Consider the following 18517-nt stretch of genomic DNA (forward strand, 5'->3'; position numbering starts at 1 on the left):
CAGTATCCACAGTTATGTTACCTCGCCAACCTGTAAGGTGTGGAGTTGCTGACAGAATTCAGAAGGGGGAAAAGGAAAGGGAATAGGAGGGAAGGAACCTAAGCCTGGGTAGCACAGTTGCGCAACTAGGGGTTAGATGGGAGAGGGTAGGGAACTAAACCAGAGTGGCACGAGGGTGGAACTAGAGATAGGGGTAATTATAAGTTTGCCGGTCTGGGAAAATTGCTGCTCAAATTGCTGGTAATTCTGTGACCAGCGATTTTCCCGGCCCGGCAAACTACAGGTTTGCTAGTGAGGGTCACTGATATACCTCGAGCAAAAAGCTAGAGATAAATCAGCCCCCCTCTGGTAAAAAACAGTTGGTATTTTATGTGCCGGTTTTACCTTTGCTGGAAATACCAGCAATCATCTCCATGGAGTCCTATAGGACTCCCTGGAATGGGGATTTAGCGCCCTTTCTGCCACCTGCAATGTCCTAGTAATACTGCAATATCAGGCGGTTGGAATAGTCTTAATTCCAAATATACAATTCCTGGGCACACACCCAGAGAGAATTCCAAGGCTTAAGTCCAAAATCACCAGGGATCCAAGAAGAATATTCAAGTAACCAAATCCAAGGGGTATCCAAGACAGAGCCCAAGAGAGGAGAAGCCAGGGGTCCAAAAATAATCCAAGGTATCCAAATATCTAGGAAGCTCTACTCTACTCAGGAAACAGCTGAGGAGCTGTGAGGCAGAGAACAGGAGGTGTTTTATATCCGACCATTGCAGCGCTTTCGGATACGGTTTGTGGCATGTTTTTGTGCTGTGTCATGGGACGATGGCTTTCCTCACGTGACCGCTGGAGTGCACGTACCATTTTCCATGAGCTGCCATAGGAGTTGCCAAGGACACCGAGCTGTCACCATGCCTCTACAGGGATGCGCCACCACACAGTAAGTGTGTTGCACCTGACAGGGACTGGGAAGGTTCCTGAGTCTTTCTGTGCAATGGGGCCAGCGACCCCAAATATTTATGCACATGACCTCATTTGGGCTCCAGGTGGCACTGGTGAGTCCAAAGGGATTAATTTGGAGCAGCATTGTGCCACCTGGTGGCTGTAGAAAAAAAGGTTTCTGGAGCTGACTACTTCAGGAAGATATTTCAGAAGATGAGTAATCTGAATGAGGAATGCATCCATTAGAAACAAAATCATCACTATCAGGAGGTCATTTTGTAAAAATTCCAAATTGCATACAGGAGACCACATACATTAGTACTTGCTGTTGGAACACCATCATAAAACTTTCATCTTTTGAAAAACTGAGAAGAAAATGAAGGAGTAAAAATAGGGGAAATGTACTCTTTCATTTTACTATCCATTTTGTAAAAAATGTGCATTCCATCAGCAAATAACGCTTTGCGTCATTCACAATTGATTCCTGTGCAATCTCCCTGCTTTTACCAGGTGCTATAAACAGTTGTATTCCATGGAAATCCATTCCTTTTGCAACTGCATGAAAATGTCACACATTTGTTCAATTCCATTTCTTGATCCTACTCTGACTTCAAATCGCTGCACAAGAATGTCCTGAAGTATAAAGGTAAATCATACATGTTTAACACCTTGCTTTCACGCCTTACTTTTTTACTCCATGGTTCGTAAAATGATCCCCTAGAGAGAATCTCTGGAATTATATTAGACACGGCTTTCAAGAGATTCTATGGTAAATGGATAACAACCTGCTCACTCACGAGCTCACTTAAAAGACCCGTTGTGCCTAATTCTCTCAAGAGAGATTGCAAGATAAGGCATACAAATGCTTCACAATGCCAGCTAATATTTAGAAGTAAGGCAATCATCCAGAACACAGAACTGTTACAAGCTAACACAAACTGATGCAAGGCTTTATGTAATGGCCTATGCCTTTTTAGGTGTTAATAAAATCAATTATATTACCTCAGCCATGAAGGTTGGCATTTGTAGGATGGTTTACTGGTTCATAACTCTGTGTATTGGAGGCTGTGCATAATCGAGGACCAATACCTATTCGACATACCCCTTTGTGACTTTACTACCACCAGTATTCCCCCTTTTGATGGCCCTCAAATGTCGATGCAAATCAATGATTGCTCATTGTTTCTCCCACCATTGTTGGTCAAATTTTGTAAACCTTTTGGCTAGTACAAGTTTAAATGGGCTTTAGAAATATTATAAAACCACATTTTAGTCTCAAGATTTTTAGGATACTTGTCCTTTGCCTGTTTCTGAAGAGGACTTTCAGGCTATAGATTGTGCACCAACAAACACTGCATATAGTTTTCATTAATTCAATTCCCTGATTTTTACTCCCTTCTAAACTGGCCAATTGGAGTCATGGAACCCTTGGTAATAGCATAGTTTACTAAACAACATTATCTTGATATTCTCAGTACCTTTAAAATAATAAAAAAATAAGCACAGTGCCCGATGCAAGTTTTGGGAATTTGCCAATTGTGCCAATTGCCAATAAAAGGAGACAGAATAATTCTGACCAGCAACCTTTCATTTTTTGTTAGTAGTGCTGTGGTACTCATTGGAGCGCATTTTGGTAAAATTAGTAATTTGGAGGAAGGGAGCCATTATGTTTACAGTTTAACATAAACAGGTTCCTGTCACCAAATATTTGTCATTTGCACTTCAGAGTGCAAATGTAAAGGGCAAAAGGCAGCGTACAAGTGTGCATGCTGCCTTTTTCCGTTCATATTTGCACTCTGCAGTGTAAAGTGAATAAACATTGCCTGGTATGCTGGCATCCTGGTTTACAAATACACATTGTCTGACATGCTGGCATGCAAAGCAGTGTTTGCTTTTGATTCTCAGTGCTGCTTGCCCTGCTCACTTTGCAAGAAGTGCACACAATTACAACTAAACGCTGTCTGACATGTTCGCATGAAAACCCATGCTGGCGTAAATGCTCTCCACCATACAAATGTTTGAAAATGGGGGTAACGTTAATGGCAGGCGGAAAAGCAAGGCGTTTACACTTTCCATTAGTGTTACACCCCATTGGCCATGAACCCCATTGAACATTAAATGACAGACGTTGAAACCTTGCACGTGCATTCCCAATTTGCACCATGTGCTCTTTACTTTTGGAGAAACAAAGAAAGGAAGCATACAACTCTGCATTCATTGGAGGCCTGTTCCTACAGCCTAATATCAATTAAATTACATGGGATGAGGTTCAATCACCTAATGCATACCTTGGAACATGTCAGATGCAATCTTGTTCATGCTGTTGTCACTGAATTCAATGAGTGACTCCTGTATTGGGAACTGAAGAAGAAGAGAAACAATGATTATTGACAAAAAAGGTGGAACACAATATAAGTATAACACCACATGTACTTTGCTGAATGCATATGATTTGGTCTATTGCCAAGAGGAAAATGTGCATAAAATCATGTTGACTTTTTTTCCTCTGTTATTTTGCCTGTCATTTTATATTCCTCTTCCACCATCTTCCTCACCAACACTTTGCAGTGGCCTTAGTGTGGTAGACAAGATAGCATATGATGTCATGCTACCTCCTTCACTCTGGTATAACACATTTTCCCTTTCCTTATACTGTCACCCGCCTATCTCTCTTCTTGCTCCTCACACCTTTGAAACTACTTTCAAAGTGGCAAATGCACTTCACAAGCTACCATTATGACATTACATAGCACCAAAGCAAGCACATCCTCTTAGTTCCAAACTGACACATAATCCTAATAGAGTGCCCTCAAAACCCCCACCAGACAGTGGGCCTCATTACACTGTAGGCGGTAAGGGATTACCGGCACCGGTAAGGGCACCGGTGCCGGTAATCCCTTACCGCCCTACTACGAGGTCCCTTAGCGGGTCCCTCCCCTAACGGCTGCTTTTACCAGGCGTTATGGAAGGGACCCGCTAAGGGACTAAAGAGCTAATAATGGTACCGCAAATTGCGGTACCGTTATTAGCTCCTTCCCCATTCCCATTGAGCCCTATGGGGGCTCAAATGGGAATGGGGAATGTTTCCCGGAATGGGGACTTACCGGGTCCTTCCGGGTCGGAATGACCTGGTAAGTCCCTATTCCGGGAACACGGACCCGGAATGCGGTAAGGGGGTAGCCATGGCGCTAATAGCGCCATGGCTACCGCCTACCGCGTAATAAGGCCCAGTGACTCTAATCTCAAGAAAACACAACATTTAAGGAATCTCTCTCCCATACACTGTTAAATCTGCCCATCATCACTTTGAAGTGTGCTCTGATCAGCAAAATTACTGTAGAAATAACCTTAAATATAACATAGCCTCCCACCACAGAGCCAAATGAGACCACCCACATCTACCAAAATACACATTTCTCATAGACAGCGTGATCTTTTAATAACGTTGCCATTGGTCACAATTTAATAGTACAGTAGGCACATATTATACCTCTCCTCTATCCTATACAGTCAAACTCCTATACCCCTTGTCCACCCCAAACATGTAATCTTGACTTCACCACTCTGCCTTCATGCACCTGTGCTGGTCAAATGTGAGAAACCTGAGGGTATTCTCACTTCTACTCCCTTGGGATTTTCTGCACAAGTGGCCAGGGAAAGCCATCGCTTTTGGATCCCGACCCTGGAGCTGGAAAGGCGAGTGAGGATCACCTGGTTGGAGGGTCCTTGGGGATTGGAGGTGAGATATACTCAGGCGAGATGCAGTATTTCTCATTTCCATGCCAAGAGGAACCCCCCTATTCCAAGGGCAGAAATGGCATATTGTTATCCATATCCCATTGATCAAGAAAAGGGTATGAGATACCATAAGTTCAGACTTAACAGAAAGAGGGAAAAAAGCGATAAATATGAGATGGGTGAGACATGGTAACCCCCTTTTCCTATTGATGACAAAACTAACCCTCTCCCAACCTTTAGGGGCTATTATAAGCCAGCTTGCCTCATTTTCCCTCATGTGACATTTGACAGTACTTGGACAAGGAAGAGACGACTAAGAGTTATGAACACCAACATGCAGTAACACCACTTTGGTACTGAGGCAAGGAAGGCTCAGAGGAGTACCATTACAAAGGCCTGGCATGTCTTACTAATAAGCCTGACTATAGTCAGGCAATTAAGAGAAAGGACACTTACCTGCAACTCTTTTACACAACACAGGTGTATAAAAGAAGAGTGGACAGGAAGGTAGAGAGAGAGAGGGAGAGAGAGAGAGAGAGAGAGAGAGAGAGAGCGGGAGAGGGAGAGGTGAGATGCTGATGGGAGTCGTGGTGAGCCATTCTGCAGCCTGATAAGCACACCGAGGACTGAAGCAGCTGAGGGTCCAGGCGAGTGTGGTGTGGGAGCACGAGCCCTGTGGGACAGAGGCAAGGCGAAGGATGGAGACCAGATGAGGGGTCGTCTTTCATCCCATCAAAGGGAGTGCTGGTTCTCCCGTGGCACTGCAAGAGCGCAAGAGTGTCTGAGGGGCGGAAAAAGAACCCCTGGAAGGAAGCTGCCATGTTTGTGGCCAGAGGATAGGGAAAAGGACTTCAAAGTGAGCCGGTGAGTTTCCAAGATTGAGAAACCGGTATTACTTTAACCGTGAGTCTCAAGAAGTGAACCACTATTGTTAAAAGAGCCTAGAGACTTGTATAATGCATCACAGTGGTTGAATGCCTTATTAAAGAAACGGGCACGATTTCGAAAGTGTCTGAACGTTATGAATTTGTCCTTCTTAAGCAAGTAACGTGCTGTTGAAGTCTTCAACTAAGGACTGAAAGTAAATCATGTAAAGCGTGTGGACTGAAATTATTGAATTCCGAATTACAGAGGATCCTAAAACTAATGAAAGCCAATGCATATTGAATACCAAACTAAATGGAAATTTAAAGAATGCCAATAAATAGTGAATACTGAATTAACGGGAAATTAGCATTGAAGCACACAAGTAAACTTTGAACACTGAATACAATTAAGCCACACAAGTCTGCATAAAATTCTGAACTGCAATTGAATAATACTGAATGCATGTTGCACAACAAATAAACTTAAACCTTAAAGCGGACTACCAACCTTCAAGTTGAATACATAAAATGCTGAAGGAAGTCCAAATACCAATTTTTAATAAGTGAATGCAGTGAGGTAAGGCTTCCGTTTTGAAAGGGGTGTGCAACACACAGTGACAGAGCCACGTGGCGACTAAAGGGAAGCCACAGGAGCCAAAGAGCACACCCTAAGCCCAGAGGCCAACAAAAGGAATCAAGTAAAGGTGACCTGGTGCACAAGAGCCAGTACCAAGGAACCTGTATGAGATATTGAAGTCTTGGGGAAGGGAACCCTGACACTTGGCAGCCTATATATGTTGTCTTGAGAATGGAGTCTCAAGACCCCTTTTTGTTTGGATTGTATTATTTGAAACTTGTGGAAGGGAACCCCAGGATTGGTTCTGAACTATATTGCCTTGAACTGGGGAAAGGTGAACTTTAAAACTCTTTTTCATGGAACTTTCTTATGCTTGTGGAAGAGGAGCTGAGAGAAAGCTGTGAGCTGGAAGAAGCTCAGAACCTTGAGTTAAACACAGTTTCTATTGACTTTGACATCCCTACACATTTGTTTGTTCTAGTTGTGAGGGCAAGACAGGTTTTGGACACAGACGGACTATTAAGTTGATATCTTTGACTCAGACGTTCCTTAGTTTTGTTCAGGTAGGGAAATTCCACCTTAGCATAGGGCAAGTTAGGCCTTCAACCATCCTGACATTTAAGTTGATCAATATCTTTTGTTTGAACTTGAAGTCTTTTGTCTATGTCTTACTTCGTGATGCCTTCACAAATAGTGTCTGGAGTGGGATGTGGCTCAACCGATACAAGTTGAAGGACCCTTATGTGCTTAATATTTCAGCAAACCTCAAGGAAGGAGTAAAAGTACAAGGGCACAAGTGTATCCTAGATATAAAGAAATATCTTGCACGACAGTAGCAAATCCCTATTACCCATCAAGATCTGTTTTTTAGGTCGGAACTCCTCTTAGATACCCTCACACTGACCGCATACCATTTAAAACATGAGGACAAAATCCTCCTGATAGAGATGCTCCAAGAACCGGGCAAGAGATCTCGGCCATCTCTCTTCCTTCCCCTCCCACAGAGCTAATAAGAAAGACCTGGAGGTAAAATCAGATACCGAGAATCTCAGATTTTTTCTGGATCCGACTCTGACGAGAGGGTCAAGTGATACCATATCTTCTCTTGATACAATAGCATCTATAAAGGAGATACTAGCCCAACTAGCCGATCACCATATTGAGGCTGGGAAAAGATTACAAACAGGGCTAGAAACTCATAGCAGCTGAGGATAAGCCCAACATTTCCCAGAGTGTACAAAGAGGGAGACGGTCTAGGGAACTTTTTTCTAAATTTTGAAAGACTAGCTTGCCAATTCAACTTGGGAATGATTTGAAAATCTGTTATTTAGGGCTCTTGTTAAAAGGAAAACTACAGACATCATATCAGCTGTTGAATCTCCCGAGTACTGCATCTTTTCCTTACATTAAAGAAGGGCTCCTACAACGCGTGGGTCAAACTCCTAATTTTTACTGCCAAAAATGTAGAAATTTAAAATTGGGTCCCGGAGAAACACCAATTAAGCTCGTAGAGCAGGTTAAAATACCTTGTCATCACTGTGACTAGGAAGAAAGACACTGCCTGAGGTATTAGAAGCTTTAAGCTTAGAACAATGTATTAATTATTTGCCTCCTTAACTCCAACGGGCTGTTCTACAGGTAAACAGATCGACACTCTCACTAGCCATTGAAATTGCCCAAACTTTCTCTGACGCTAACAAATATTTTCACGCCTTACATAAACCTAAGGAGAGAAGAGAAAGTAAAGGCCCTCCTAATACCCCCTTTTGTCCCTAAAGAAAGGGACGAGCTCCCATACTGCTTCCGAGATTCACATAGCGGGGAGAAAGCCAGAATAGAGAAGAGACCCGATTCCCAAACCCCGGGAAGAACTGAGGAGAGAAGAGAGGAGAACAAAACCTAATTTTGACATGCTTCTCTTGTAGAGAACCAGGGCATTTAGCTCAACATTGTCCCCTAAATAGACAAGAGGAACCCATGGAGATCGGGTGTATGGTGGGGGAAGAATAGGACCCAGTAAATAATGAGGAGATAGCAGTCCAAAGTACCCACAGTGGTTAATGGAATCCCAGTACAGGCCCCATTGGACTCAGAAGGGTTAAAGGGAGTTTCCCCACTGAAGATAATATGCAAACATGGAGATCTGGAAATCTACCCTAAAGTAAATGTCCCAATTCAAGTAAAAGGGATAACTACCACCTTTCCTTCTGCCACTATCCCTGCGTTACCGGAGGAAAACATTATTGGAACCGACTTCTCAAATTTTTCATCATTGTTACATGAAGTCGGTCCCTCCAAAGCCTCCTTTTCCACCTCTAAAACTAGTCGAAAGGTTACAATCGAAGCAAATAACTGTGTATGGGACTGGACTGAGATCCAGCAAAGATTATAATATGAACTAACACCTCAGGACCCTACAGCCTCAGATCCTTGTGCGGGAGGCCATTTTCATAGGGAAAAGTATGTGAGAATTCTGAGGGTATTCTCTCTTGTACTCCCTTGGGATTTTCTGCACAGGTGGCCAAGGAAAGGGCATCGCTTTTCGATCCCAGACATTGGAGGTGGAAAGGCGAGGGAGGATCACCTGGGTAGAGGGAGGTTGGGGATTGGAAATGATATATACTCAGCGAGATGCACTATTTCCCATTTCCCTGCCAAGAGGAACCCCCATTCCAAGGGAAGTATTGGGATATTGTTATCCATGTCCCATTGATCAAGAAAGATACCATTAGTTCAGACATACCAGAAAGAGGGAAAAAGGATTTAAATATGAGATGGGTGAGACATGGTACCCCCCCATTTCTTATTGATGACAAACCAAAACATCCCCCACCCTTTAGGGGTCATTATAAGCCAGTTCCCCTCATTTTCCCTCATGTGGCATTTGACAGTACTGGGACAAGGAAGAGACGACTAAGAGTTATGCACATTTGTTTGTTCTAGTTGTGAGGGCAAGACTAAGTTTTGGACACATACAGACTATTAAGTTTAACTCTTTGACTCAGACTTTCCTGAGTTTCGTTCATGTAGGGAAATACCACCTTAGCATAGGGCAAATGAGTCATTCAACCATACTGACATTTAAGTTAATAAATATCTTTTTCTTGAACTTGAAGTATGTTGTCTGTGTCATATTTCATGATGCCTTCACACAAGCCAAAAGTCTGGATTTCTAAATTGCAATGAACGCTGAAAAATCCCTGCACTTGACGACCGCCCCCCACCCAAACTGGACTGAACAACTTCTTTGTCCCGTGTGAACAGATTGCCTCTCTTTCTCAATCTGCATGGGTGGGTAGATTTTCCCACTTCTCTCTAGATCCCCCAATGACCAGAAGATAGGTCAGTGGAATGACAGCAAAGAAGAAAACTTGACACTAAGGAGATTCTCTGACATAAGTGCAATATGGAGCTATGGGAAATGAAGAGGCATAAGGTCGGGGCCTTGTGTCTGAGTATGTAACTGTGTGTATACTGCAGTGAATTCTGTGCATGCGGTTGGGAAGTTCCCAGTGTTGCACTGGAAAGCCAAAAGGCATTAGCCGTGCAATTTCATTGTCTTTCTGCTGTTCTATGTCCACTAGCAGACACTTGCAAGTGCGTCCCAGTGCCCCACAGGACAGGTGTGCCAGGCTTCTTCTTAGCTGGTGCTTTGCTATGTTAGTTCCTTGTTGGGGCATATTCTAGCACACTTCAACCAGGAGTTCAGGCCATGGCCCTGCCACTACTGGACCTCATTTATCAAGCACTGTGTGGCGTATGGTATTTGTTGTCTTACCCATCACAGAATATGGGAAAGACATGGCAAGGTGTACGGCACTGGTACCCTACCTCTGATAGCATTTTTTCATGTTGTGTTATTGGGTTTGATACCTTGCTCTACTGCCATTTGCATGGTATGATGGCACTATGGGACTTGATTAAGAGGGACTGGGTTTGGTTAGTGGGGATGGAAGGTAAATGTAAGATACCTTTCTAGGCACTTTTGTGTCAAGAGCACTTAAATAATCAGTTTACAGAAGGGGAGCTTGTGTGCCTCTAGTGCTAAGGTGTGTTGGCTGGGACTGTGATATGAATGGATGGATTGTTGGTATGTGTGTAATGGGGTGGAAAGTAGCATTATACTCCATAACAAAAGTTAGCATTTCGGCACTGTGCGAAGCACATTCCCTCAAAGACTTAAATGTCACTGCCGTCAGAGACCGCAACTCTTAGGTAAACAAGGGAAATACTGGCAGCCCCCTGACTTCACCAGTCAGAAGCTTGCTCTGCACAGTGCATATTGTACATTCTGTGGAGGGCCAGTGAGATATTGAAAGGAGGGGCGTTGTCTGTAGAGATTCTAGGCAGGAGGGGATAAAAGCATAAAGGTTGGAGAAAAGATGGGAACTGAGTCCGCCTCCATCCCTGGACAGTCTTTCAAATATTTGTTGTTTAAACTGAATGTCCATTCTTCAGTCACAATGTATTTCACGTAAGCCCCATAAAATATGCTGCATGGCTGTATCCATTTATCAACCCTAAAACGTTCTTCCATTATCATACTGCACTTCATCCTGAGGGCTGCACCTATAGACAACTCAGTTCTTAATGGGTGTACAAAAGTAATCAAGATAACATACCATCACATATAGAGGCGCAAATAGTAAAACCTCATGTAACATCTTCCCAGGCGCACCTTCACATACGCTTAACATTCTCGCACCTGTATGCCGTGACGTTTCACATGATCTCGCCACTTCTCCCCAGGGGGGAACCCTTCCCTGTGAGGCTAGGGAGGTGAAGCCGCTACTCAAAAGTCCCCCTAGGGGAGGTGGAAAGCGGGACATTACACAAAGTGACTCCCCTCATGGGGATAAAGACTCCCGTTCCATGAAAGAACTCCGTAATCCTCTTGCCCATGCACCTATAAAAACCCTAAGGTCTGCAGAGAGTGCAACTGAACGTATCATTGTGTGTTATTGTAAAATTCTCTCCATTCCTTCCTTGAGACTTGACACCACTGAGACGAGGAAGAACAAGAATGATGGCACACCTTTTTCTAATAGAACTGGGAAGAGGTGGCCACAAAGAGGCATGAAGAGTACATTGTGGAAACAACCAAAAGACTATGACACTGTGCTGGGGTGTGTGATGAATCAGCAATGATTCCCCCAGAAAACCTGGCCTGGGACCCTTCTCATGTGGCCAGGGAAAGGCATCCCGACCATGGGGGTGGTGTTCTGCGGGAGGATCACATGAAGGGGAAATAGGTCAGAAGGAATGTGAAACCCCCTTGTCTAACTTTCCCTGAAACTCCAATCTTCTAATGGCTTATTGCAAAACCAAAGAAGTCATAGAAACACATTTTGGTACTAGGGACTTCAAGTCCCATAATTCCCTAAGTATTGGGTCGAGCAAGAGGGCTGAAGAGGAACAATGCAGAAGTGGCCAGCTAATTAATGTAAATGACCCACACCTAAGGAAGACTTAACATGCCCCCTCAGGTGCAGGCATTGAGGGAGGAGCAGAGTGAGCAGGAGGAGCAGTGCAGACCATGTATGCAGTCGAGGTTGGGACTGGAGGAGAGAGAAGACGCTGGGACCATTGTGAAGCCAAAGACAGTGGCTGGTCCGGAGAGGGTCTATGCCTCCAGTTGTCCCAACTGCAAAGGCCGTGCAGCGGGAAGCATGCAAAAGGAATGCTTGCCCTGTGAAGATTTATTGTGCACAGGCTGCATAGTAGGAAGCAAAAGCAGAAAGGGAAGTTTTCCCTCTCGAGTGGTCTCCAGTTAGGGCGTCGAACAGAGACTCCCAGGAGCGAAGGAAGCTCCAGTAACGAGTGGTGCTTGTGAAGGCAGACCAGGAGAAGCTGTTCGCTGGGTCGAGAAGAGCAGCAGAAGACCTGCAAAAGCGGAGAGGATCGGAAGCGTGAGACTTATCCGGTGAGTTCACCAGTTGAAAGTTACTCCGGAGCACTCCAAGACTGCTCGCGTGTTCCAGGCAGGCGGTTTCACTTGCAGGTGAGTGGAAGAAGTGTTAGTAGTACTTTTGAATACCCAACTATCTAAAAGCAGCAAAAGTGGTATTTTATGAAACCAAGTGACTGTAAATTTAAGCATGTGAGTTTATGGAAAATCCAACAACCCGGTGGGGCAACATTGTTAAAAGCGAATGCATACAACCATTACCGAAGCCAAGAGAAACCAAAACCTAAGCAATACAAGCCCAACAGATATTCCCAAAGGTGAAAGGGGAGTAACGGAAAACCAGAGGGTCTTGAAATGTGCTATTCATGTTTTGCGAACAATATAACAACAACTGATATAAACACACATTGCCAAAGCCAAGAAAGAAGCAGGATAAGACTTTATCCTTGTCAATATTTGGTTCCTTGTGCAGTGGGGAAACGAAAGTGGCAAAAAGTGTGCCCTTCTGGAAAAGTTATTCAGAAGGGGAGGAGTATAATTTACAGAGGAGTATTAAAGAGCAGCAATGTGAATCTTGTTTCCCTGAATGGTTGCTAAAAGTTCAATGGTGCAAAATTAACGAACATTGTGAAGTTGTTCTAAAGCTGTTCTAAGTTGAAGGTTACCACTGAGGCACGCTCTATTTTGTGAAACGCTGTTCGGGGAAGGGATTATACCCAGTTGGCAAACCTTTGAAGTAGTAGGCCTGACATGGGAGTAAACCCAGTAGCAGTTGATGAAGTGTTGAACTGCGGTCCTAACCAAGACACTGCTGTTTATGGTGCTGAAGGAAGAACTTTATAAACCTGTTGTTGAGGAGTTGCATTTCTTCATAAGTATTCAGTTGTGGCAAACCATCCTGACAAAGACAATTATTGTTGCTTATGTGAAGAACAACATTCTGAGGCTCATTCTTGCTCAAAAAGAAAAAAATAACATTCTATTTTCTTTGGTACATCATTGAAGTGTTGGAACCTTCTGCTGTCAAGTTGAAGTTACCAAGAACTGTGCTGGAACTTTTTTACAAACCAGGATTTCCTTATTTCCCTTTGAACTGTGTAGCAGAATCCTGCTAGAATCTGAGGAAGGGGAATTCACCCAGATCATAAGAAGGGACTGTGGTCATGTTACGACTTTAATTGTTAAATTATATTTTGTTGTTTTGACCATGCATTTCCTTATTGATATATTGTATTTATAAGTGTGACTGACAGATATCCTTTGTTACAGTGTTTCCTTTAGTTTATTTTAGGCAGGGAAATCCTTGTCAGGGAAGGGATAGTGAGGTGTTTATCCAACCTTTGTATTGAATAAAATGGCACATTTTGAAAACTCTGTACATAATTGTCCACCTCACATTTATGACCCCTCACAGGTGGGCCCAGTTAGGAGAGATGCAAACTGAGAAAGAACTGAAGGAAGAGCTGAGAAGCTGGCGAGGAGCCAGCAAAGCCCAGAAGATCGAACCCGGGAACCTGCCAGTTGTGCAGAGAAGCTGGTCCTCAGAAGAGAGGACGTGGAAGAGTGGAAGCCGCAGAAGAATCCTGGGAGCCGGCAGGGAGCCGACTCACTCCAGTGCTGTAGAAGTTGAGGTGGTGGCGTGACCTTTGGGAGGTGAACCGCTCAGTCTAACAACAACGCTGACACCACCAGGCCAAGGCCTTCATGGAGCCACTCTGGGCACGGCCACTCCGACCCCGTGGGCACCAGCGGTGAGGCAAAGGGCGGCTGCACATTGTGAGGCATCAGAGCCGGGATTACTAGTCAAAACAGTGGATCCGTCGTGGAGATCATCGGAAAGGAGCACAGCACCAGTGGTGGGGTGGACCCGAGCAACGGGCCGCCTGATAAGGGTCAGACCTGTGCTCCATTTGCATCTGAGGACAGCAGGGCAGCCAGAGCTGCACACAGGGGCCAGCGCTAAACAGCGACAAGGGAAACCACCAAAGTGGGAAGTTGGCGTGGAGATACTAGCAGTGCGCACAGGTGGACCTACGGGTTTGAGGACTTCATTACTTATGGGCCAAGTTTGGGATTGCCTCGTCGGACACTGACCCGAGGTGCTACAGCGACACCCACTCAGCTCACTCAGGAAGACTCCCACGCAGACATTAAGGCAGGTGAGCCTGCCGGTGCCACATGTACTGGGAATTGTGCGGGGGAGCATAGGCTGAAGGCAAGGCGACAGAACAGCGTTCACGAGGTGCAGGAGGGGTAAACCCCCCCATTCTCCCAGGAAAGACAGATACTGAACGTGGCTCTGGCTGGCCCTGTTGGGGCCCAGACTCAAAGGAGAGACCGGCCACCGGAGACAATTTGTACTGATGTGAAGGCAAGACAACTGGCACACGGGGGGATTGTCCAGACAAGTAGACTCACCCTGAGAGAGGAACTTAGAGGCCCAGCGCTATTGCTGGGCGACACAAACCCACATTGCTGGCGATAGCCGCCCTGGTTGACACACACAGGGGAAGTCATGGTCAAGGATAAGAGCAAGAAATCTGGGTTGCAGAGCAAGATCGACCAATTCACGGTGGAGGCCATCCAACCGCCCACAGTTCTAATGCAAGAAGGGGTGAGTGTGGAGGAGGAAATGGGGGACTCCCACCTTTCCCTCCGTGATGTCATGAAGGCCATAAGAGACTCTGGTGCTGCAATTGGAATCAAAGCGGACGGCCTTGCAGCAGAGCTGTCCTTCTTGCGCCAGGACCTACGGAACCTTGCAACAAGGGTAAGCAAAGCCGAATAGCATATCTCTGGTGCCGGAGAGGCAATTAAACGGCTGGAGAAACAGCTAACGTCGGTCACCCAAAAGCTTTTACAGCTGGAGAACAGAGCGGAAGATAGTGTAGGCAGGGTGCACCGTAATAACTTTCGCATTATTGGTGTGCCCGAGAAAGAGGAGGGCTCCAGCATGGAGCTCTTCCTGGAGGACTGGCTGGCGCACCTGATTACGCCAAAGAAACATTCTAAATTCTTCTATGTAGAGCAGGCGCACATAATCCCAACAGGCAGGCCCATCCTGGGGGTACTTCCCCCCTGCACGATAATAGCAAAGTTATTGAACTATCGAGACAGGAATGCCTTATTGCAAATTGCAAGGGCCAAGAGCCCCATCACTTACAACGGCCATTGGGTGGGTTTTTTCCCAGACTACACTAGGGAAGTTCAGAAGGCACACCAATCACATGACTCAATCAAGAAAAAGCTGAATTCGCTGGACATTAAGTATGCCCTCTTCTTTTCCGGCATAACTCAAGGTGCAGCACAGAGGGTCCATTCATCTCTTTTATACCTCGAAGGAGGCATGGGCTTGGCTAGAGACTCAGGTCTTATCGGGACCAGGAACCCAACTGACAAATGGGAAGCCGCGATGTGAACCAGCCCAAGATACCTCACTGAGCGCAGTCGGCAATCAGACTCTAGAGCAACCGGCACAGAACGAGGATCGGTTTGAAAAAGGGGGCAACGGCTGATGATGCAGCTACGAGAGGATTGGCTAAGGACTGAAGGACAATGCCCAAGGTACCGGGTAAAAGTGCCGTGGTAACTGTTTCAGCGGGCTCCCCGAAGATGTTTTTTACTGTTTTTTGCACCCGTTGGTGTGATTTTGGGTGACAGGTGCTTCGAGTTGGGCAGAAGTACGGGGTGGAATATAGGGGGACTCTCAGGGTGAGTCTGGCAGGTTATCATTCTGTTGTTGGGGGCCATGGGCTTTGTGTAGGGCACGGTTGGGTGGCGGTAAAATGCTGGGTGGCTTGGTTGTTTAGAAAGGGAATGTGGATGAGAGGGCTGGCATGGAACGGGCTGGCAGAAGACCTCCGACTTGGTATGCCCCAGAGTTTTTCTTGCGGGACGATGGCTGAGAGGAAGTCTCCTTGTTGACGTGGAGCGTTAATGGGCTGGGTTCCAGCATCAAAGCACCCTTGGTACTCCAGTATTTTAATAGACACATGCCGGACTTAGTGCTCCTGACTGAGACACACCTAGTGGGGAGTGAGTGCAAAATGTTTAAGAGGACGAACTATACCAAGGCATATCATGCAGGCTTCTCAAGGGGAGCAAGAGGGGTACTGATATTAATTCACAAGCAGATTTCCTTTCACCTTACAGAAGTCAGATCGGATCCCCGGGGTAGATACGCATTAATTAAAGGGCATGACGTCCTTTCATCGCAGGATGTTTTTTCGCACGGTTTTTTTTACCGCAAATTGGGTGTGGGTTTTCGGGGGCACCCCAAATAAAAAAAATCAAAATTCGATGAGTTTTTTCGCAAAAAAAAATCTGCGGTAAAAAACACTGCGAAAAAACACCCCGCAATGAAATGACATGGAACCTAATTAAAGGGGAGCTGTGGAGTGTCACATGGTGGGAGGTGGCCATTTTTACCTTGCCACCACTTACGCTTGATTTGTTGAACAACCTCCAGGCCCTTCTACTCCTATACACAGTAAGTACGTGGGTGAACATTTTTCTTTTTATGAAGTCATGGACTTGAAGGCGGACTGCACGCACCTGGGAAGTAGGAGCCCAACCCTCACCACTAGGCTATGATCATTTACCACAGCACTGGAACTGGTGGATGCGTGGCGACTGCTACACGAGTCGGAGGAGGGATATTCCTTTTTTTTTATGTACATGGTTCCATGTAACGTTTTGGTTACTTCTTTCTCCCCCACTGGGTCACACATAGGCTTATACCAGCTAAATATCTGGCGAGAGGGATCTCAGACCATTCACCACTCCTCATGGTACTGAAGAGTGGCCGGACCAGACCAGCGGCATACCACTTAGGGGTTCCGGAAGTGATGGAGGGGTTGTCCCAGAAAACCACAGAATACTTCAATGAAAATGAGGGGTCCGTAGATAGCCCAGTCGTACTCTGAGAAGGTTTCAAGGCAGTGCTTCGGGGGGGGCGAGATCGTTGATAGCAGCCACACGAAAGAAGCACACCCGGGAAGTAGAGGAGGCAGAAAAACAGGCGCTAAGGGTAGAGGAAGAGTTCTTTGCATCTGGCACACAGGCTTCACGGGAGGCCTTGGTCACGGCACAGGAGACTTTGAAGAATGTGGCTCTCGACAATGCGAGGAAGGCACACTGGGCAATACGGAGCCAAATCCACAAATCTGGGGACAAGGCCGGGAAGATGCTGGCGTGGCTGGAGAGGAGACGAAGAAACAGATATGGGTTGGACAGGACTCTAATGGTGCGGCACTGATAGAAGATAGGAAAATTGCAGGCGCATTTGCATCCTTCTATGAGGAGCTATATAGCTCCCCGGGGGACCAAACTGGGCCAACGGGCCGATGTTTCATCGGCTCAGCGGAACTCCCTTGCCTAACGGCGCAAAAGAGAGCAGGGTTAGATGCCAACATAACAGTAGAGGAGGTAGCGGCAGCGCTCATGCAAATGCAATCAGGTAAGGCGCCGGGACCTAACGGCTTCCAAGCCGAGATCTGGAGTCAGCTCGGAGACAATGTTACGAGACCTCTGCACCGTCTTTTTCAGTGGTGTAGAGTCGATGGGATCTTCCCCTTGGCTGTGTGAAAAGCTTTCATAGAGGGCCTGCCGAAACCCAGTAAAACCCATGAGCAATGTACATCATATATGCCGATATCGATGATAAACGGTGACGCCAAAGAGTTGGTGCATGTTCTGGCCAATCGCCTCTTTGGAGTCATAGGGCCTAATTACAAGTCCGGCGGTAGCAGTGCCGGTAAAACCGGCAAGCTGCTGCCGGACATGCACATTTTTCCGGCACCTGGCTTCCCGGAATTACCAGGGTATTACGACTCCAGCGTTCCATTTAGTCAGGCACTGAAAAAATGGTATTCCCCATTCCCATTTGAGTACCATAGGACTCAATGGGAATGGGGAAGACGGTAGCACCGGCACCGTTAATAACGGTGCCGGTGCTACCGTCAAAGTCTGCGAGCGGGTGTCGTTCCGCCAGGCCAGGTCAGACCTGGCGGGCGGGAGGGCATCCGGCCCGCAAACTAGTACTCTGACGGTCCGATAACAACAGTGCCGCTAAGCCTACCGGCACCATTGTTACCGGACCAGCAGGGTTGTAATGACCCCCATAGACCCCTAAGTACACCCGGACCAGTGTGGGTTTATGCCCACTAAATTCACACAAATAAACATCCGCAGAGTGCAACTAGCAATCGACCAGATGTCACAGCTACGAACACCGGCAGCACTCCTAGCAATTGACTTCGAGAAAGCTTTCGACTTGGTAAAATGGAAGGTGCCCTGGGAAATTATGGGACTCATGGAGCTCGGGGAGGATTTCCTCAGATGTGTCCAGCTGTTATACATATCCCCTGAAACTTCGGTCAAGGTCAACAGGATACTATCGGAGGGGTTCAGCCTTGAGCGAGGAACGAGGCATGTTTGGCCCCTATCCCCCCTGGTGTTCATTTTAGCCATAGAGCCACAGGCAATTAAATT

At 46.1% G+C, this 18517-nt stretch overlaps 1 protein-coding gene across 2 annotated transcripts in view; it reads right to left on the reverse strand.

Annotated features, from left to right (window-relative positions):
* Positions 1-18517, reverse strand: part of MYO15A (myosin XVA) — a 3541761-nt gene that overhangs the window by 1054154 nt on the left and 2469090 nt on the right. For both annotated transcript variants that reach the window (XM_069645706.1, XM_069645705.1), the window contains one exon: positions 3225-3297. In XM_069645706.1, the coding sequence (XP_069501807.1) occupies positions 3225-3297 (73 nt within the window). The remainder of the gene's footprint in view (positions 1-3224; positions 3298-18517) is intronic.

This window comes from Ambystoma mexicanum, chromosome 2p (assembly GCF_040938575.1).
Source record: "Ambystoma mexicanum isolate Mex_15411 chromosome 2p, UKY_AmexF1_1, whole genome shotgun sequence".
Lineage (NCBI taxonomy): Eukaryota > Metazoa > Chordata > Amphibia > Caudata > Ambystomatidae > Ambystoma > Ambystoma mexicanum.